The 21,832-nt window shown below is 39.9% G+C and overlaps 1 protein-coding gene across 6 annotated transcripts in view; it reads right to left on the bottom strand.

Annotated features, from left to right (window-relative positions):
* MAP7 (microtubule associated protein 7) overlaps nucleotides 1-21,832 on the bottom strand; it is a 107,218-nt gene that overhangs the window by 65,137 nt on the left and 20,249 nt on the right. The window contains exon 1 of one of the 6 annotated variants that reach the window (XM_074819012.1): nucleotides 18,323-18,609. The exons of the other annotated variants lie outside the window; for them this stretch is intronic. Coding sequence (XP_074675113.1) covers nucleotides 18,323-18,335 — 13 coding nt within the window. The 5' untranslated portion in view covers nucleotides 18,336-18,609. Of the gene's footprint in view, nucleotides 1-18,322; nucleotides 18,610-21,832 lie in introns of those variants that run through there. 6 annotated transcript variants of the gene reach the window in all.

Here is a 21,832-nt window from a genome sequence, read left to right as displayed (position 1 = left end):
CTCTTACCAAAGAATCAGTAAAAATAAGGATGTTCAAAACACGAGAAGGGAGGATGTGAGGAAAACAAGTAATAGTAGCGGTATTGTTTAAAACTAACAGTATAAGGCATTGAGTGCTCCATGCAAAGGAGCATGTGGCAAGATTGACTATAACGGGCTATAGAAGCTGTGGAAATTTCTGCAAGATGCAGCTTCTTAAATAATGAAGTACCATGACCTTGTTTGCTAAGGAAAAAGTTCATTGTCATATGGGTTTCATCTCCTGACTCAGCACCCCGAGCTAACTCACGTACTGAAAGTAGGAGAGCCTTGTCAACAACAGACTTCAACACAAGAGCTCATCTTGACTGATAAGGCAAGTTAAGAATTACACTGAGATAGCTACACTGCTCCTGGTACCTAATTATCTTCACACAACACCACACTAAGCCACTTAGATTTAGGCTTGGGACATCTGCCGGGATTTCTTTTCCAGGGAGAGGTAAATTCTAGACCACTTACAAGTTAATGGGACCAATACAAGTAATGTAGGTAACCGTTTCACTGCTGTAGTTTCCTGGGGAAAGCTCTGCAGTTCACAAATTTTGCAAAGATGTTCAGTCTTCCTTCCAGCCTCAGAAAAATAAAACATGAATAATGCCTGCCAGTCACTATAGCAACAACCACCTCTCAACTAAAGACAGTAGGAAGATTCACAGAAGCCAGGCTTTGTTTATATAACCTACTCTGTGCAGACAATTATTTCTGAAACAGTTAAAACTACAAAGACTGCATGCTGTTATTTAGCAGTTAAGTTCCTGGATGCACACATTCAAGCCATTACTCTAATCAAGACTACACTCACCTGAGGAAAACAAGTAGTTTTCTGCTAGCCTGCCTCTACCTCACTAGAAGGGATGCTGTAACCACTTAGAGCAAATGCAACACTCCATTTTCTAATTATTCTCCTGTTCTTTATATACAACATACATCATATTATGTAGGCTATATAAAACAAGCATTTAATGTGGCACAAAATGCAATATTCAGAAACAGCAACAAAAGGCATGTTTCCTACCATTGCTGAGCAGGGAACAAAGCTGAAACACTGACCTAAGAATATATATATTTCTATTGGATGACTTATGCTTAATCACTTCAGTCACTGTCAAAAATAAAAACTGTGCCAGGCCTACACTGTCATAATTAAGGATGCACAAGACAAACACAGCTACTACCAGCCACGAGCTCAACTGAATTCTCAAGACACCATTTACCTTATCTTTCAAAGTGAACATCACAGGAAACTGGAAAATTCTATTTTCAATTCAGGGACCGGTTCTTTACTGCTATCCAGCTGCCAGGAAACAGGACTTCCTGAGGAGTAAGGTATTTCTTCACATAAGGGCAGCAAACTAATAGCTGATTACAACACTGCATACACAGAACTGAGGCCGCACAAACAACCTTAATTATTTCTGAGCTCCATGTCTTTGGAAAAACTATATAAATGAATATGTGTTTAGAAAGGCAAAGTTACATATTTGACCAGGAAGGTACTCATGTACAATCTTTAAATAACACTAACATTTACTTTTACAGTCTTTTTAATATGAATACATCAAATGGTTACTAGAGCTCTTTAGCCTTCATATTATACAAATAATTCATCACTTCAGGTATGCTAGCAAAACCAAAGTATATTTTTTTCCCCAGGTTCTTTCTGGGATCTTAGCCTGAGTGTTACATCGTTAAAAAGTGAAGCTTATCTTTATATGCTGCTGCGCCCCCCCCGCCCCATGCCTAAGCTTTTTAAAAAAGGAAACTTGTTTCACCATAGAATTTCCATAAGCAGTTGATTTCTCTTAGACACAGACTACTCTTTTGGCAGCACAAATATTTGCCCTAAGTCCAGTACTATGACAGCTCTTTATACATCATAAAAGCTTAAATCATTCCAAGTCCATGCAGGCTTTCTTTTAGTTCCTTAAGCACTGGTGTCACTGGCTTTCCAAGCACTTGCTTGTTAGCTATCCTGGTGATTGCATTGCCTGACTGCCACAATTTGCAGCTCTTAGCCTTTGGAGACATAAATTTCACTTTTTTCCCCCTCCAGTTTTCAGGGAAATCTTTTGTCTCTGACTGACTAGCTTTTATTTAAGCACATTCCATGATTTCAAAACCAGTCTGAGAGGATCCAGCTGTATTCAGGCTTTAACAACCCCTGCAAATTAAGTCTTCTAGAGAAATAACATGTAAGAATGGGTTGCTACAGAAAATAAATCAAACCCAACATTTCTTAGTCTACTTTCCTAACAGGAGCAACAACAACAACAACAAAAAATCTTACCCTCATCCCATTTCTTTTAGTGATATACCGAGGTAGTCTCTCTACCCACCACCTCAAAGAGGGTGTTACAAAGTATTATTATCATTGTATTTGATGCCTTAGTTACCTGGGCAAAATCCACCATGGTGCTGGTTGGATTGTGTCTAACAGACAGAACAAAGAACAGGGTAAGTGTTAAACTTGTTGCTTTGTTCTTCAGATCTAATTTTTTATTGTTTTATAAGGATGACATGATAGAATATGTAATGTAAAACATCTGAGCACTGCATCATGCTGTAATCAAAAGAAATCTATTTAAACACTAAGTTTTAAGTATTCAAGAATAAAAAACAAACCCAGAAGTGACTTTAAACCAAAACCCCTAAGTGTTAGGTATTTTGCAACAAATGCCTCTCATTCTTGATGCTAAGACTTGCACAAGTCTTTGTATTCGGACTAATGTTTCTAGTAACTAGTAACAAACTGTTTCAAATCCCAGAAGATTTTTAGTCAGTGACCTAGAAAAAAGTTGCAATGAAGTTGCCATTAAGCTGTATCTTCACAACTTTAGGTATGCAGTACTGCTGAGATTGATCAAAACCTGACTTCATTCACAGTTGTTTAGCCTTACTGATGGGAGGGCTATTAACTTCCAAGAGCACAATCATATGCCTAATTATTTAATAGTATGTACATGCATAGGTTAATATTAAACCAAGTTGCATGAGCAAGTTTCAGTCAGATTTCCTAACTCTTCGGTGCTTGAACTTGGAACCTTAAAAGTTAACAAGAAGCTTGCATTATGTACTGACATGTATCAGTCATCTAAAATTAAAAACATACAAGCATAAAAAGTAGGTAACTTTACATACCACCACCCCCCATCCCCCAGTTATCAAATCAGTTCAGGAAATCTTGATGATGTATCCTCTGGGATAACAGAAATTGATTTGGCAGACTTACCACCCTGCCACTAGATGGAGAGAACAACATGTTTTGCCAATATTTTTCATTCCTTTCCACCAGCTGCATTCCCACTCCTCTTCCCATATTGAACTGCATACTTTGCTCCTCTCCTGATCTTACACCCCACTCCACACCTCCTCAGGCACTGCCTCAACCTCCTGCTCTTGTTCCTGAACCTGCTACCCTGCAAATCTCTCCTGCCTTTCCACATTTTACCCTTGTAGTTTTCTGGCTAGCATTGTTCCAAACCAGACACCGCTTCCTCCTCCTCCCCACCTCTCTCTAGTGTATCAGATCACTTTTCCTGCGCACCCAGCAGCAGGTACCTGGGCAGCATGGGAGAAAAGCAAGCCTCTATGCTCGTAGTCTGTGCGCCTGGTGCCAAAGCAGCCTGCAGAGACTGGAAGCAGCCAGGGAAAGAAAGTCCCACTCAGCCCCTGGAGCTCCGGGGAGGAGCGTGCTCGCTCATTCCATGGGGATGGTGAATCACACGAACACTGATGAGCCCAAAGCATTTGAGAGGAAAGGCTGCTGCCTCAGTTCAGCCAAAAAACCTGGACAGCAATACAGCACGCAAATGTTGAATGCATTCCTGTGAGGCATGAGCTAACTGTGACTTTATGTGGCTAACTTGGATGGTTTTTCATAGGGACAGGAGGTGGCGTAGCTCTAAAACCAAATTCATACCGTTCCCAGTTTCAAATCTTTCCTTTAAAGCATGGTAGCCTTAAGCCACCCCTACAAGACTGATATTAAGATTTTTTTCAAGAAAAAAACATCCCCATTACTTTCTCATGTCTCATTCTTCAGCAATTGGTCCATTTGCTGAAGGTGAACAAAATAAAAAAATAAGGGAGAGAACCTGGCAAAAGAGAAACAGAAGCCAAACCATTTAAACCTAGCAAAATTATAAAGAGACTGAAACAAGGCTCTTTTAATGGGAAATGTTATGCAACCTTAATTATTTGCCATCTGCCTTGTAAAATTCAAATCAAGCATGGGAAGGATAAAATTCTCACTTGGGGTTATTTTACTACAACATCACTGAAATGCTTCATGGAATTAATTACAGCTCTAATTCACAGTGGCTTCCTCTTTATTGTGGATGGAAAAAACAGAATTTAGACCTCTAAGCCACATACTTCATTGCAGCAGCCTAACCATGACAGACTGGTACCAACAAAAATGAAATACCACCCTCTCTGACAGCAGAGCTAAACATTTAATTTAATGAAGGGTGTTTGAATTCACCCCCAGAAACAATGAGAACATATTAACAATATTTTACATAGTAAGGTCCCTGCCTTTAAATGTTTTACATGGATTGCTAGACTAAACTATAGTGTACCATGTATACCTCTAGAACTTTTTGTAGAACAGGTTCTTGGTGCCGAGTGTTGTAAGTGACTTAACTATGTCACCACAATACTCCAATCTATTTCTGTAATGTGCATTAAAGACTCCAGCTCAGAAAAAAAGAAGCATCATATAAAAATGTATGCATTACACAAATGGTGCAAAAAAAAGAAAAAGGGATGAGCAACATAATGCTGAAATCATAGTATCTGACTCCACACAGCAATGCATCATTCAGCATGTTTGAGTCATATTTCTGAAAGCCCAGGCAGCCTGTGCTGATGACTGGTAGTCAGTGGTAACAGGTCCAGTAACTTCAGACATGGTGACCAGGCTTCCCCTCTTTGCCCTTAATAGGGGGGGTGGGGATGGAAAAGTGCTCAAGACTGCTTCACCTTCAGGCAAGTCAATCAAGTGCTGTCCTCCAGCTCTCCCCTTTGCTCACAGAGACAGCGGTTGAGAGGCTGGTTGCCAGAGCCATTAAGTTTTCTTGTGCGCAACCACTGAACGGAACTGGCTGCATACCAACAATGCAATGGTTCTCACAAACTGCCATCATTATCCCCACACAGACAATTTTCTGGCTTGAGTAAATAGTATAAAGTCTTTGTTTATATGGGAGACAGACACCATGTTTGGTTACACAAAACTTGGGGCCATATAAATCAGTTACTGCTGGCATCAAGCCAGGTACTAACTGCTTTCTGGGTTCCCTGTATTGTACAGGTGGAAATTATTTTTAAGGATGCAAATGGCCTTACCTACAAGGCTATTCTTTGAGCCTTGCCCTTTTGATTTGAGGAGACTCCAAGCCTGCTTCAATCCTTCATAAAAGTAGTTTTCATCACAAAGGACTATAATACAGACTCAAAATGACCAACTCACTGAGATTAAACACTAGCAGACACCCACTAGAATCTCAGACCAGGCTTTTATAATTAATGGAGTCTCACCAACTGCAAAGAGCTCCAGACCAGGGTATTAGTGCTTTCCATCATTCTCCCAGTCTTCCACAGTGAACCAAGGCTAGGATCATTTGCTCTGCTGAGTTTCACTTGAGAGCAGAGCATTAGTTCCTCACAACGGTGCTCCATAAATCTACTTACACAGTCCTTGTCTTCCTGTTGGTCCAGATGACCATCAGATTGTAGTTGCTTATATCCTGTACTTGCCTATCTTTCAATCAAACTCCAATTTCTGTATGCATACCTGTTGTACTATCCAACCAGTCTCAGACACTTGTGCTGCAAGTAAAAAACTATTTCTTCCAGAGCAGACATCATATGTTACCACTTTATCTCACAACATCCCTTCTTGGTAAACTCATGTCTCATCCATTTCACCTATAAGAGTGCTGTATTTTCCACATGAGAGTGAGGTTCCAGGCTACAAAAAGATTAAAGCTCTATGGAATGTGACTAAAACAATATAGCGCACCTCCACCTTACTGGTTTGTCTTCGTTCACACAATGGATGTTTCAAAGTCGATCACTTTGAAACAGCCACACAGTGTGCTGCTGTGTAAGAGAGATCACCTTGCCCCAAAACCCCTTGATCAGCACAGCCAGGCAACTGGTCCATGCTCTGAACAATTAGGATTCATATCACAGCTATACAATAGAGATAACAATAACAAGATGCACTCTGTTTCTGTTCAAGATACTTTAAAACATGAGTTCCAAAAACTGGACTGCCAGCTAACTTACTTTCATTAGTGCTTACCTACTGCTGTGCCAGCTTTGCAATTAAAAAACCAAACACCAAACCAACCTTGTCAGCACTTTTTACTTCCAACGAGCATTTCACTTGCTTTTAATAGAACATCAGTGCCAGAAGCTGATGCAACTAGAGACAAACACTCTGCAAAACCAAGGTTTGCAAGACAGCAGTTTAAAGGTGCCCTCCACTTTTACATCATCCATCAGTTCTCATCTGTGAGTGGCAGGTCCAGCAGAGCATGTCCCCATGTCAGTTCATTGCTCTCCTACATGAAGAATTGTTTTGGAATGTATTGAACTCATTTCCTGGTTTCTAGCACCCAGCTGCATTGTTCTACTACCATGAGTACTACAGCCTGTGACCATGAGGCTCTCTCCAGCTGCCTAAAGGCAGTAGCATCAGCTTCCCCTTCTTAATCAGGAGGTCTGCAGCAGGCATTGACTACAGCATCATCTGTGTTCCTTACCTACAAGATCTCTACTGGCTTGTCACCTGCCCAAGGCAAAGCTCCAATTATTCAAGCCATTCCTTTATATAGGGCACAACCCCTCCTCTTTACCTGTCCACCCTTTTTTTTCCTCTTTTCACCCAGTAAATTTAGGCCTGAAATGTATCTCAGGGCTCTTCAACTGACAAGCCTCACGCTATGCACAGCCTGACAACAAGCCTGGGGTGGATTCCCTCACATGCTGGGTGTTTAGTCTGCTGTCCATACTCAGCTTCTCAAGCCTGGATCCTGACAGATGAGTGGGAAAAACTGGTATCATTCCTTTTAAATAGCTTTGTTTTCAAGTAGGTTAGGCCGGGATCAGGAACAGTTTTATTTCAGGGCCTAGAAAGCAGAAAAATATATTATGAAAAACAATAAAGCAGCAGATATGCAAGGTCTTCTGACTTCTTGGTCTAACATCACTGTAAAGCTGAATATGAACTGTTAACATTAAAAACAGGCTTGTGATCTTCAGTGAGGTCTCAGGAGACAAGTGACTGAGGAACTGGTTGTAGCCACAGTAAGACAAAGTAGAGGCCTTCCTTGCTAAATTATAATTCTTTTCAGTGCTCTCACACAGTACAGACTATTCTTGACTGGAATTATGCTGCCTGTAAAGAATATGAAGTATGCTAACCACCACAGCTCTCCAACAGACTACTTTTTAAATTATTTATCAGGAGAAATACAATCCTTTGCCAATTGTTGAACATTCACACAGCTTTAAAAACTGCCAGATCTTTGGACACAGAGATCTCTGCTGGGCACTTCTACACCACCTTGAACAACAGCACCTGATGCCAGATAGGGCCACATCAGTGCCACCACGCTAAGCCAGAGAGAAAGGGCTAAATTACTCTCCATTTTTGAAATTCCAAAAGTCACTAACAAAAAACAACCCCAAAACCATGCATTTTCAAACTACATGTAATGAACAGTAATTAATGTCACAGTGAACTGATACTTGTACCTGCATAATTAGCAGTTGGTAGTCCTAGCTGTCATCTCCTCCTAACCTCCTGCAAATTCAGAGCTGTCTAAATTTAGCTATACCAGTTAAACCTCCTGGTAGTGCTACATCTAGATTAGGAAGCAACTATAAATGAGTAATATTAACTTAATTGGAGAGTGCAGGGAGAAAATAGATTAATTTGCACCCTATATAAAAATTTTGTTTACATTTGAATTTATTTTGATGACACTAACAGTCTCACAAACCAGTGAGATTCGATCCTGAGTTGGGAATTAATTTTGAGACCTTTTTTCCTGAATAAAAGTCTCCCTGATCTCTGTTGAAAAATAAGTGAAATAATATGAATTAAGGCAGTCCAGCTTTTTTCCTGGCTTACCAGAAATTAATAAGATTATTTTAATTTTGGTAGAAGACTAGACCTATGCAATTAGACTTCGCTAAACTTATGCAATTTGTTTCCACTTGCAGGATGTGCATTACTTCATTCTTCTCCCCACAGTTGTGCTTAGTGTTTACTGGCATAAAGTAATATATTTTTAAGAGCAAAACATTATCATACCACCTCAAAAGAACAGAATTTCTAGTGAAGAGTGCAGATGTCCTGGTTTCAGCTGGAAAAAAGTCAATTTTCTTTAGAGTAGCTGGTATAGTGCTGTGTTTTGGATTTAGGATGAGAATAATGTTGACAATGCACTGATGGTTTAGTTGTTGCTAAGCAGTGTTTATACTAAGTCAAGGACTTTCCAGCTTTTCATACTGCCCTGCCAGCAGATGCTGGGAGTACACAAGAAGCTGTGAGGAGACACAGCAAGGACAGCTGACCCAAACGAGCCGAAGGGGTATTTCATACCATATGATGTCATGCCCAGTATATAAACTGGGGGAAGTTGGCCCAGGGGGGCACCTCGGCTCAGGGATCAGCTGGGCAGTCAGTGAGTGGTGCGCAATTGTGTTGCACATTAGTTGTTTTGTATATTCTACTATTATTTTCCCTTCCTTTTCTGTCCTATTAAACTGTCTTTATCTCAACCCATGAGTTTTACCTTTTTTTTTTTTTTTCTCCCCTGATTCTCTTCCCCGTCCCACTGGGTGGGGGGAGTGAGCAAGCAGCTGTGTGGTGCTTAATTGCCAGCTGGGGTCAAACCACAACATCAGACCACTTGTCAATTCCCTATTTGGATGAATTCAGGTAGTATGCCGAGTTACATATGCCAGTGAATACGATTGAGATACATAATATTGTAAAAATAAAAAACATTCTAGGAGTTTACATGATCTTTCCCTTGGAAAAATTAATGTTATATTTAGATGACATGAATTTGTCTGTGATGCTCTCAAATCTGTGCTAGAACAATAAGTTTCTATGGATGTTCCAAGGAAATCTCTTAAAGACATGCTAGTGAGTCATGTAGTCAGGAATTAATGAACAGTGTGACTGGTTTCGGAAACTGTTGTTCTTCCTCAGCATCTAATCTGTGATTAGATATTGTAATGATTAAGAGACTATAAGCAACCTGGGAGAAGGACACTGTACTCCAGGTAGTTCATGCATCATGCAGCGCTACTATGTGTGAGTCAGACTATATGACATATTCAGTAGGAAGCTAAATAGCTTATATATTTGCGTACGTTAACAACTTCTAGCAGCAGTCAAAGCTCCTACCCTTCAAGCACCTCCTCCTATACTTAAGCTTAGATATGTGGCCCTTCTTGAAGCCAAGTGACCATTATGCATAAACTCAACCACATTCAGACTCTTCATCAGAACTGGATCTGAACTGACTGGGGAATCCACAACTGCCACAGAACAGACTCTTATTCTAGGTCTGTCTGACAAAACAAGAAAGTAAATCAAGTCACAGGGACAGTCAGATAACAACTATAGCCTCCTCTGAGAGTTACAAATCAGAAGGAACTATAGTAGTTGAATGGAAACAAAATGCCTCTTCAATTTCAATAATATCATCCAGAAAGTCTTGAATACATCCCAAATTCACTAGTGTCTAAGTGCTACTATAGGACCAGTTACCATTTTTCCCCCTGAAACTTTTAAAACAAGTCTTGTGAGAGCTTAGCTTTCCAAGCAGATGAAATGCTGGACAATCAACTATAGTTTAACTTGTACATTTTTCATATTTATTCATAAAACTGCTTTCAAAAGTATCCTGTATGTTTTTAACATTCTGCATGCCTGGTGAAATCTGAAGCTCACTGTGTTCCACGGATCATTAACTATTAACAATTCCTACCACAAAACATTCTGGATACAAAGAAGTGCCCAAGATATTCCATCCCACCCCCTACCTCAGGATGCCTCTAATCCCATCATGAAGATATGACAGCCCCTTCCCCTACAGCTGCAGCAGCCAGAGGAGGCTCTGGCTGTTTCTGCTAAGAGGTGGCCAACCAGCCAACTGCATTTAATTCAACACCACCAAAAGGCAACATATCACCAAAACTCATTGTAGCACAGCAGGCAGCCCAGGTTGTCATGTTCCATCCTATCCTTAAAAGCAAATGGTTGAAAATATTTGCATTTATATTCCTCTCCCTCCTTTTGTCTAAGCCATGCAAGTGACCTGAAGTAATAAGCGTGGACTGATTAATTGCTGTATGTGTTCCCTTCTGCAGAGCTGAAAGGTCAGCTGGGGTAAAAGCAAAGGGTGACCTGACATACAATACTAAACACTCCTGTTTTTAAGCAGTCACCTTGTTCAATGAACCACACACAAACCAAGAAAGAGTTCTTTTCACTACATGCGCTCAGGCTTAAATGGACCAGCTGAGAAACAGTTGCTGAACTACTAACTCCAAAGATGGAGAAAAAGCTTTATGTGGGCCTCCCTCCCCAAGGCTAAGTGCTTAATGGCATACTAAAAATGTAGACATCTTAGTGCAAATTTCCAAGGATTTCTCTACATTTACATAACAGTTGGCAGCTCTCTCATCTGTGGTTGGGGCTTTTTGTTTGGGTTGGTTGATTTTTTTTTCCCCCCCTGCTCTTCATAAAACCACCTGCAATAGTGTAACTTGCCTTTACAATTTCGTCTGTGGAGAAGAGATGTCCAATTGCATCTTTGCAATACTGCAACAGTCATTGCTAGTATACTGCTGGGTATGAGGCCAGAGATGTAAAAAACAGCAGCAAACATCCCAAAGTGGTTTAATCTGGGATTACATTCTAGAAATACAATTTCAATGCCTTCTATGACATGATTTTGTTACATTATTGCTGTATTTGTTTAGTATTGAAGTGCAGGCAAACCTACAGTGTGTATGTTTTCCAGAAGCACTTCATGTTATGGTGATTGTGGACTAGCTGAAGATGAAACCCAGCAAGAACAGAGTAAGGCAACACTGAGTTAAATCAGAAAATCTAAAAATTTCAACCAACAAACAAGAAATATTTCATTCTCCCACTCAAAAGTCATCCTCTTTGTTTCCACAAGGTAGAAAAAAATTTACTGTCAAGAGGCTTCAGCTCCAGCAAAGTCCCACTGAATCCATTCCTAGTTTTGCCCATATTCTGTCTTTCCACAAAACTAACTTAAGAGAAAGAAAGCTTTGAATCTAGTAAGATGATTACATAAATGAGTTTTTCAAGGTATATAATTATCAAATTTTTAAATCACTTATTTCAGAGGCTGTAACAAGAGAAGGCATGCAGGCAGGCAGAGATGTGTAGATTAAGCAATGTAAATGTTAATTAAGAGAGCTGGAGAAGGTAAAGGAAATCATGCAATCCCTCTGCATTAGCATGTGGAGCCCTGGGCCCAGTCACCACATGGTGAGGGAAAGTCTTTCTAAGGGAAAAACAAGTAGAAAGCAGAGCTCAGGCTTAGGAAGGGGAAAAGACAAGGTCAAATTTCTTTGTGCTCTTTCCTGTCCTCACCCTTTTCACATCCTTCTCCATGCCCAGGAGACAGGCGTATCAGCCTTTAACAAAAAAGGGTAGATATTGATGCTAATGCACACTCTACACTACACAAGCCCTGAGAAGTTCTGTGGCCGCTGTATTAGTCAACTGCAAGGCTAAAGCAGTGAGGAATGATCCCAATATTTCACCATGACTAGACAGAATAGGTAAAATGTTTTTTTCCAGGACAGAGGAACAGGCTTCATAAATCATGGGTACACCACCCACTCCAGGCTGACAAACTGAACGAGGTCAGACTAGTACACAGAAAGCTCTACATAATGCACAAGTTTGCAAGCCCCTGGGAGTCTGAGGTTACAGCTTCATTAAGCAAAAAGAGCTTACTAACACTGGCTGCAAGGCTTGGGGGACCAGGTCTCACTTGGCTCCTGTGTGAAAGCTGCAGAAAGCTGCAGAAAGGGCCTAAGACCACTTGGAGTGTCACAGCCTTGTTTACAGGTCATGTTTAGGTATATCATTTTGGTGGGCTGTAGTCCTGTGGAATATCATCTTTGCTTTCATATATGCATTCAGGGTAATAAAGTCTGCAGGATTAGGAGCTACATTTGTGTTTGGTACACCTGAGGGAAAGACTTGGTTATGATTTAATTTGGCAAAGCTGTTAGAATGCCCCCTCCAAATCTGTCCTTGTAAGACTACCTACCCCTCTGCCTTTCTATAAATACAGATTAAAGCAGCAGAGATGTATTTATCATGGCATGAAACAATAGCACACTTCAGCACAAATACACTGTGTTTTCCGCAGCTAAAAGTACACAAATACTCTGTGGCTGCAACAGTACCAAGTTATTTCATAATAACCTGGTTTCTGAACTACTCATCTGGCAGGCCCAGCAGCAATACTTCTTGTTCAGGACATTCCTAATGGATGTAACACATTCAAACCTCCTACTCCCTTGTCCCAATATCCCTCTTAATGCGCTCTTTGCTTGCTCTGCAGTTCGATGCAGTAGTCTAGCTGAAGCAGCATTAAGAAATTGAGAATAGGGGCATGTCACCAAGCTGAAAAGCTCTCTCAGTAAAGTGAGCAGAGCGGGGTGAAAAATCTGACTGTCACATCACCAGCTTTTTAAAGATTAAATCTGGCATGTGCCAACATGCCTAACAGCAACCTGGCACTGAAGTCCACTGAGAAAAACTCAACTTAAGTGACTACATCTACAACATCAGCTCTCACCTCCTACATGCCCCTCTTAAGAACTGCCCAGTTATCCTAAATTTTATCAGGAAACAGAAACACTCCCAGAATACTAAGACATACTGTCATATGTGTATGGTCTTGCTAAGAAGACACCAAAGTTTAGAGTGTCATCAATAAGCTAGTCATTTATATGCTTGCTCTTTTCCAAGTGCTATTTGTAAGTATTAGAGCAATAAACCAAGAACGTTAAAGAAGGCTTTGCAATAAAAGCCTTAGGAACACCAGATACTGCGAACTACCAGCTTGAAGCACTTCTTCAGCTTTCAGTGAAGAATCTCTCTGACATCTCTTGAAAATCTTCTATATTCTAGTATACATTTTGTCCTTCAACTTGCTAGGAAGGACCTACAGAATTATGATAACTAGGGAAGCATAAGGAAGCTTGGAATGCATCTCAAGACACCACATTAAAATTCTGTGTCCAAAAAACATGCTTCATCACCCCACAGTTCAGGTTCTTTTTTTACCTCCTACCAAGCTACTTAAGATTTCTCTGTCTGTCAATACATAATTTCAGCCCCTTGAGTGCTGCAGTTGGTAACAAAATAAAGTGAGAAGGCAGGCCCAAATACTTGAGTACTCCTGCGGAGGACTGACGGCAGAGAACAAGTGGTGCATGTGCATCCTCAGAGTAGTTGGGCAATACCCACTGAGGCTATACTTGGGCTGCACTCTTCCTGTCACTGCTGAACACAGTGTATTCCCTTGAAATGTACATATTTTAAAAATAGATAGTAGAAGAGTCAGAACAGGTTTTTCTATTTGCTAAATTTAAATACCTTTAAGTCTCATATTTAAATACCGTAAGTCTCATTATTCACCTATTTCAGAAAGGTTGGACTGGATGATCTTCAAGGTCTTTTCCAACCTAGACAATTCTGTGACCTTTTGATGCAATTCAGATGTTAATCTGAGGAAAGACTGTTATTTCTGCATCTAGTTGGCTCAAATTAATCTCTAGTTAACTGCTGGAATGCACCAGGATAAATTTTAGCTACTAAGTGACTTAACTGTAAAAACTTAAATGTGCATCAAGTCATTTGCCTCCTTTTATGATCAAAAAAAGTGCAGGAAACAAACACACTGAAATAGTATGCCTTTCTTCCATTAATCACGAGCTATATTAAATTATTTCCAGTTATCTGGACAAGAACACCAATGCTTTGTTACCATCTCTAGAGACACTACTGTAGTTCTATAGATAAAAGAGCCAGCTGTCCTGCTAAAAAAAAAAAAAAAAAAAAAAGAGAAAACAAAACACAAGCATGCTTTAGTCTATGTAAGACTGATATCAACATCTTCCCCCTCACCTCAACCCTGTACCCCGAAGCGTTCCTGGCTTATCTTTACATACAGTTAAAACAAAAACTTCAGTTTGAATCCTGCCTTCAGTTAGGCAGCTCAAGTATTTACAGGATTTGAAGGTAAAGAATTCAGCTTCCTATCTTTCTTCCTTGACAGAAGGAAAGTTTGGGAACAGTTAGTTAACTAACACCAACTTACACATTCCAACACAGCCTGGAAAAAGGTATGATACAATACAAACTAAAAGAAATAAAACTTAACAGACAAGTCAACATCCAGAGGGACTCCACAGTTCCCTGCTGCTTGCTTTTTTTTGAAAAAAACAACCCCAAAAAACAAACAAAAAAAACCAACAAAAAAACCCCAAACACAGCTTTGAAATAGGTTTTCACCTCGAAATTCAATGATGCATCCCTGTGTCATGACATCGGTTTCAGCACCAGGTAAAAGCCCAAATCCTAGCGTGGGATTTTAACTCACTGTAGCCATCTGTTTCAAGAGGATTATATAGATTTTTTTTTAAAGTGCTAGACATTAAAAATAGCAGGGAGTAATTTCAAATGCTTTTTCAGTTACCTTGTGTTAAAAATATCACTTAAACTTGAAAGTCAAAGCTACATGACCCTGTAAATTTGCCGTGCCTACTGATGTCCTCTGACATCTTAAAAAAAACCCAAAACAATACTGCAAAAGTAGAAGTAGCCGTCGTTTATTAACATCTCCGCATTTGTATTTCATGACTAAAGGAATCATGTATAGTCCCTAGTAAGTCTCAGCTATCCTCAGGCTTTCAATTAATAGCATAATTATAATTTCCAAAATGGTATAACTGAAAACATTGTGCCTTTTTTTTTTTTTGACAACTTAATGCTGAAGTTTTCCAAAGAACATTTGTTACCAAATCTGGAAGTCTTGTTTTGCTTCATGCATTTACTGCATGCTTTCAAAGAACAAGCTGTGTACTCATTTCATGCAGGTGAATAAATGTCTTTTTCCAAGATGTTTTGTTACTGGGCTACATGAGTATTTAAAATATTTTACTGCTTAGAAAAAAAAACACAGCAATTTTGGTTCTTTTGCTTTAGATATCCAAAACAGATATACTTTCTGTCTGAGCTGGGACTTGCTCTGCACACATGAGAAAAAATTGTTTCCATTCTATCTCCATAGGCAGAACAAGCAGCAATTCTGTGACTACTCCATCTGTATTCTGATCTATGGATTTTATTTTTTTTTTTTTTAATTGCTTTTTGACCAAGGAATCTGTACCTTCTGGTAGGTTAAAAAAAAGAGACCAAAGGAAAGAAGCATTATCATTCCTATTTGATCAAATAGGTTGCTCAGTTATTGAAGATGTATGATGGGCTTCTCATCCTAGTAATATCACACCTCCCTACCCACAAGCAGGATGGACACAAGTGAACTTATACTTTGTTACATAACCCCCAGTTTTTAATAGTCATTTTAAGAGCCAAACATTCTATTTCATAGGAACAGTATCTTCAGTTGCCCCTATTCAATGCCATCTTTCTGTTAATACAGATCTGCTTTGCAATTAGGCCGGGGGGCAGGGAAGACAAGTACTTAGGAGATGCATATAGAAACGTGCCTGTGAATGTAAAAGCTACTCCAAGCCTCCTCCTCCTCCCCCTGCATCATTTTACACAGCCTTGGCCTCTGCTTTTGTTTCCCATTATCGAATGTTGGTCACTGTACATATACTTTAAAAACTGTAGCATCTCTGATTTTGTTAACACTGCCTTCAAGTACATAACAGCACTGGACAATCACAAGAGAAGTCTAAAAACCTCATTTTGTAGTATTTTCTCATTATAAATACCAAAGAATTTAATACCAGCTGTATATTCTTCTTTTATACTTAAATAGCCTCAAAATATAGGGATTTCCTGTTTAATTTGGTAATGCTAACATGTTTGTTTATTTTTTAAAATAACCAATTAAAGAAATTATATCAACATAAGTTATAACAGCCTAAAGGTTTGCCTTGTTTTCTATCGATTCATTCAATCAAGGCCTTATAATGAAATGCTGCCTTTGTTCATATCCTCCAATGTTTTTTTATTATACTTCCATTTCTACTTCCAACATTATCTGATAGATGCAGAATTCCACTGCTTTTGCAACCAATATTAATCTTCGAGATTAATTCAATTTCCAAATATTTTGGCAATGATACAACAGATTAAAGCAACAGCCTTTCACATCTGAAGTTCCTAATTATGTTTGAAATTAAACTGGGGTAGGTGGTTCTCTGCTTACTTCCACTGCTTGTTCCCCTCACAACTACTCCACAGCTCAGCATCCCCTTGCTTCCCCTCCCTAAATTCTCCACTCCCAAAAGACAAAGCTTGCAATCTAAACTCAAGAATAAAAAAAAAAGGAGAAAATCTTGTAACTATCAGGTAAGATAGTTAAGTGTGCATGTACAGTACTAAGCCATCAAATAGTGCTAGCAATCCTTTATTTCCAGGAGCAGTAAGTTTCACTTGCCCCACTTAACTGATACAGTCAAAAAAAACCCATTGTCATAGCTTCACAATATGATTTGGAAATTAAAGAACCTTTCACTCAACTCACTTTCAGAACAACTCCAGTATGACAGCCACGATTTAAGGAAATGGAAGTTGCAGACATCAAATCAGGCAACATTTACTAGGACCCATAACTCTGCAATAAGAGCACATGCAACCTGTGCCAGGGCTGTGCTCTCTGGAATTGGACCGAGTGATGGTTAAGCACTTACCGATTACTGCTGTGTGCCAGGGCAGGCACCACAACATAAGGCAACATCTGGAGGTGCTGACCCCTCAGTTTGCAAGATGTATGTTGGCTTCCACCTCTCCACGTTAACTCTAGAGCCTGACACGCCTGACACCAAATGTCAAAAAAAACCAACCCCACTGCGGCAGCTGGGATATAGAAGATGAAGAAAAGCCACATCTCTGTACAGGGACTGTGAGCTGCCAACACCATAAGGGGAAATAAGGGTCAGGTGCGGGTGTTACACATAGAAAGCATGATAGCATCAAACTACTATTCAGTATTAGGCTACTTCCAGGTATGTTAACTACCACTTAGAGCAAAGGAAAAAAGCAATTCATTTATTACTTCAGAGATAGTTCATAGCAAACCAAAAGGGCACCCACATGGCATAACCCAAAGTTTACGGAGTAAACACAGCAGGCAACTACCAAAGAGGAAAACAGACACGCTGAATGACAAAATAAATCCGCAAAAAAGCATCTTCATCAGAAAGATTTCTTTTTTTTTTTTAAATAATTTTTGCTGGGTTTAGTCACCAGAAAATAAACTAAGTTGTGGTAGAAGGGAAAACACAAAATATTACTCTTGTTTTCATGCTCTGCATGTACAAAATTGAATAACTAAAGAGATTAAGAGTTACAATAACTCCTCAGGCAGAACATCCTTCTCCAGTGGTCTGGCCTAGGGTGGATAAAGGAATGGAAACATTCTGATACCAAAGTTGCTACTGCTTTTGGAATTGCAATTGTTGCATTGTAGCTGCTTTAGCAACTGCAGTCCCTAGCTTATATAAAAGATTTCATTACAGACAAACAGGCCCCTTCCTGTCGTGCATATTACCACCTCAGTTTCCATGAGTCTTGCAAATTTGAAGTTAAAACTAATTAGACTGAATGATGTTGTGAACAAGTAGATAATTATACTATATATCAAGAGTATGACTACTTACAACCAAGAAGTCAACTTAAATAAGAAATCTGATGTTTTGGAAAACAATCAGTAGTGAATTAGTTATTAATGACAGATACTGAAGAAAGACAAAACCTTCAATTTGATATCTTTAAAAAAAATCAAATCAAAAGATCAGTGTACTCACAGATTACTCTTCTGCCACCCCCTGAATCATGCTAGACTCCTTACAATTAATTAGAAAGTGGAAGTACAAAGGGAAAACACTACGTGCATCCCACAGCTAGAGATAATAGTGTTTTCCATTTACAAATTTTAATTGGGAAGGCATTTAAAAGGATTATTTCTGGAAATATGAAGATTGAGGTGCTTACCTATTTCATCCATTATATTCAGCACTGTACACTCATTTGCACTGCAGAGGTCTACTGTGAATCCATAGCATGATCCATATCACCCCATATGCATGACTTCAGTCTCCCATCCTACTAAAAAATTCAGGCCAGCAATTATGCAAACCTGGAGTAGAAAGGAGGTGTCACGGAAGGAAAAGCTGCAGCTTCAGAAAGTGTCAAAATCACATGCCATTAAAATATCCTTTGGAGGTCAAATCTGACCCACTCTCACCATTTCTGGCCCAACATCTGATCAAAATGGAGTTTGTCACATCCACAGCATTGAGAGATTATATGCAAGGATAAGGAGGGGGGAGAAGTCTGCTGAGCATTTCCCTGTGCTCTGCGTCAACAGATTTGGGCTTAGCCTCTGTTAAGCAGCTCAAGCCACCGGTTATTGGTGCTGGCAGCTGTCTACTACACTGCCCCACTTCCTATTTCAAAACACACTGCCTGGGAGGGAGGCCTCGGTCAGTCAGCTCCAACCTGCCTCCAAATAAAATGTAGTAGGACAGTGGAGCCTCCATGTTTGCCTTGGACACTCCTTCAATAGTTTAAAAATACCTCCCCTCTTTTCAAACAGCTTAGTGCAAAGATCAGTTACAGCAATACTAAAAAACTGCAACATGTATTTCAAGATGAAAAAACTAAATTGAGGTGCGACCTTGATTTTAGTAAAGGATTTTTGCACATATAGATAGGCAGATTGTTTTCTTAGGTATTTCTAAGATTTTATTATTGGGTATACTATTTGGCATTTTAGCATTTCTTGGACATCAGGTAATTTTTGACATGTTTCTGTTGGCTTGATAACAAATGAGCCTTTTCAACAAGCACAATACAGTCAGTGTCAACGCTTTGCCCAATATTACGGCAAATCAGTTACTAGCAGCTTAACAGCAACTACTATATTACTTCCCCCATCCTCAAAAAAAAATGTTAATAGCGCATTCAATCCAGATTTTAAGAAATACCTGTGCTACAGTGTCACATTTTCTATTTCACGTTTTACTTTGCACTGTAAGATATAAAACACATCTATGTAATATGACCAAACATAATTCTCCTCTGAAATTCCCTCATTATAAATTAGTTACAAAATAATTAAAATCAGTTTTGTCACACCAAAAAGATCATGTCATCATTAGACCTCCCATTTCAATATCAACAGCTTATAAACACTCCACAACAACCCCCAGCAGTGCTACAGGCTTGGGGAGGAGTGGCTGGAGAGCTGCCAGTCAGAGAGGGACCTGGGGGTGTTGATTGACAGCCGGCTGAACATGAGCCAGCAGTGTGCCCAGGTGGCCAAGAAGGCCAATGGTATCCTGGCTTGTATCAGAAATAGCGTGGCCAGCAGGGACAGGGAAGTGATCTTGCCCCTGTACTTGGCACTGGTGAGGCCGCACCTCGATTCCTGTGTTCAGTTTTGGGCCCCTCACTACAAAAAGGACATTGAATTACTCGAGCGTGTCCAGAGAAGGGCAACGAAGCTGGTGAAGGTTCTGGAGCACATGTCGTACGAGGAGCGGCTGAGGGAACTGGGGTTGTTTAGTCTGGAGAAGAGGAGGCTGAGGGGAGACCTCATCGCCCTCTACAGCTACCTGAAAGCAGAGAACTGGGGATGAGTCTCTTCAACCAAGTAATGAGTGATAGGACAAGAGGGAATGGCCTCAAGTTGTGCCAGGGAAGGTTTAGACTGGATATTAGGAAGCATTTCTTTACAGAACAGGTAGTCAGGCGTTGGAATGGGCTGCCCAGGGAGGTGGTGGAGTCCCCATCCCTGGAGGTATTTAAGAGTTGGGTTGACATAGCGCTTAGGGATATGGTATAGTTGAGAACTGTCAATATTAGGCTAATGGTTGGACTGAATGATCTTCAAGGTCTTTTCCAACCTAGACGATTCTGTGATTCTGTAATGAACATTTGTTAAGCCATAACGACTACTGTACTCATGTGTGACACAAGGGTTCCCACCCACTCCATATGCTGGCCAATCCACATGAGCTTAAGAAGGCCCACAGAAGTCAAAGCTGTCCCGTCAACTACTGTCAAACCTGGGCCCCAACGTGAAGAGCAGCCTTGTGGCTATGATATGACCAGGGAGCCTAGGAGAGTGGAATTGAGCATCTGGTCCTGCCAGCACCTTCCCATATACCTGTAACAATGATAACCCCAGGAGCACTAATGCCACTTAGCTTCTCACAACTTGGATCTATACCTTTAGATGAAAACATTTCTATTCTCCACTCTTAAGCACCTCACTTACTCAAATTATTGGTTCTGATGCAAACATTCTCCTTCAGCCCCACAACTGGTACAAATGGGCCCAAATTTTTGCTGGGGGACTTGGCTACCCTGGGATACAAACAGTAACTAAGGCTCTAGAGCACCTCCTGTGAAATTGTGCACCTGAAGCAACTAGGTTTTATGCTAAACACTGCATACTTTGAGTTGCAAACTCAGAGTATAAGCATTATCTTTGATTATGAATACTAAAGATTAATTATAATTTATTTTATCGTCCTCGTTCAGATGATGAGCAGGTAATTTGCTCTGCAAGTGGTCCCCCTGAGGTACAACACAAAGTATGGAAAGCACACACAAAACCAAAACCGAGCTCATTCAGAACATGTCCCCACTGATACTAAAACAGAAGTAAAAACCTAAGTAGAGAACAGGTTAAGCTAAGCCCCCCGCAACAATTTTTCTTTAAAAAAAAAAAAAAAGCAGTGTTTATGTATTCTAATACATTCACACTGCAGTTCAGATCACACGGCCCGAGGAGGTAAAAGCTATTCTATCAGCAACATGTGGGGTAAATTAACTTGCTAATTCACTTTCTAATGCATAGTCCATTGAGCATACAATTACATAAAAAAGGAAAATGAAAACTCATGCAGTCAAGCATGTAATTCACATGGGTTGTAACATTTATACAGAGCTTTTTTTAAAACAGTGATACATACACTTTTTTTTAAAACCAAACCATATCATTCACCCTTAAATCAGTCACGTGCACAGCACTGAGCATATGCCATCCTTCTTTAGCACTGCCAGACAAAAGCTACATCGCCAAAAATAGCCACACAGTGTGCTAGAGCTGCTGCAGAATGCCCTAGATACATTCAGGCCATGAAGACTGAGCAGATCTGCCACAAGGAAGGGTTAAGCACTAACCTTCATAATAGGCCAGGGCTGAAAACAGGGAGGAAGACGAGTTTCCATCTTTGAAGTTAATTTTTAATAAACATTATTCAGTTGAGTTTAAAATGGAAAGTCATCTGAAAGCTATTTTCATGCAGAGCTGGAATGCATGTGTATATACATAAAACAATGGGAAAAGGGTGCATTAAAATACTTGGTACAGGTTTTCTATGAAAAGGTCAGGTAAAGAAGAAGGTGCTTTTATTTTTTTTTTTAAAAAAAGAGAATTATTATACAGAGTTGACTTCACAAGAGTACAGTCCCAAACTTTGATAGATGATT

This window comes from Strix aluco, chromosome 3, assembly GCF_031877795.1.
Source record: "Strix aluco isolate bStrAlu1 chromosome 3, bStrAlu1.hap1, whole genome shotgun sequence".
Lineage (NCBI taxonomy): Eukaryota > Metazoa > Chordata > Aves > Strigiformes > Strigidae > Strix > Strix aluco.
Note: the sequence above shows the minus strand (reverse complement) of the source record. Positions and strands in the feature narration are given on the sequence as shown.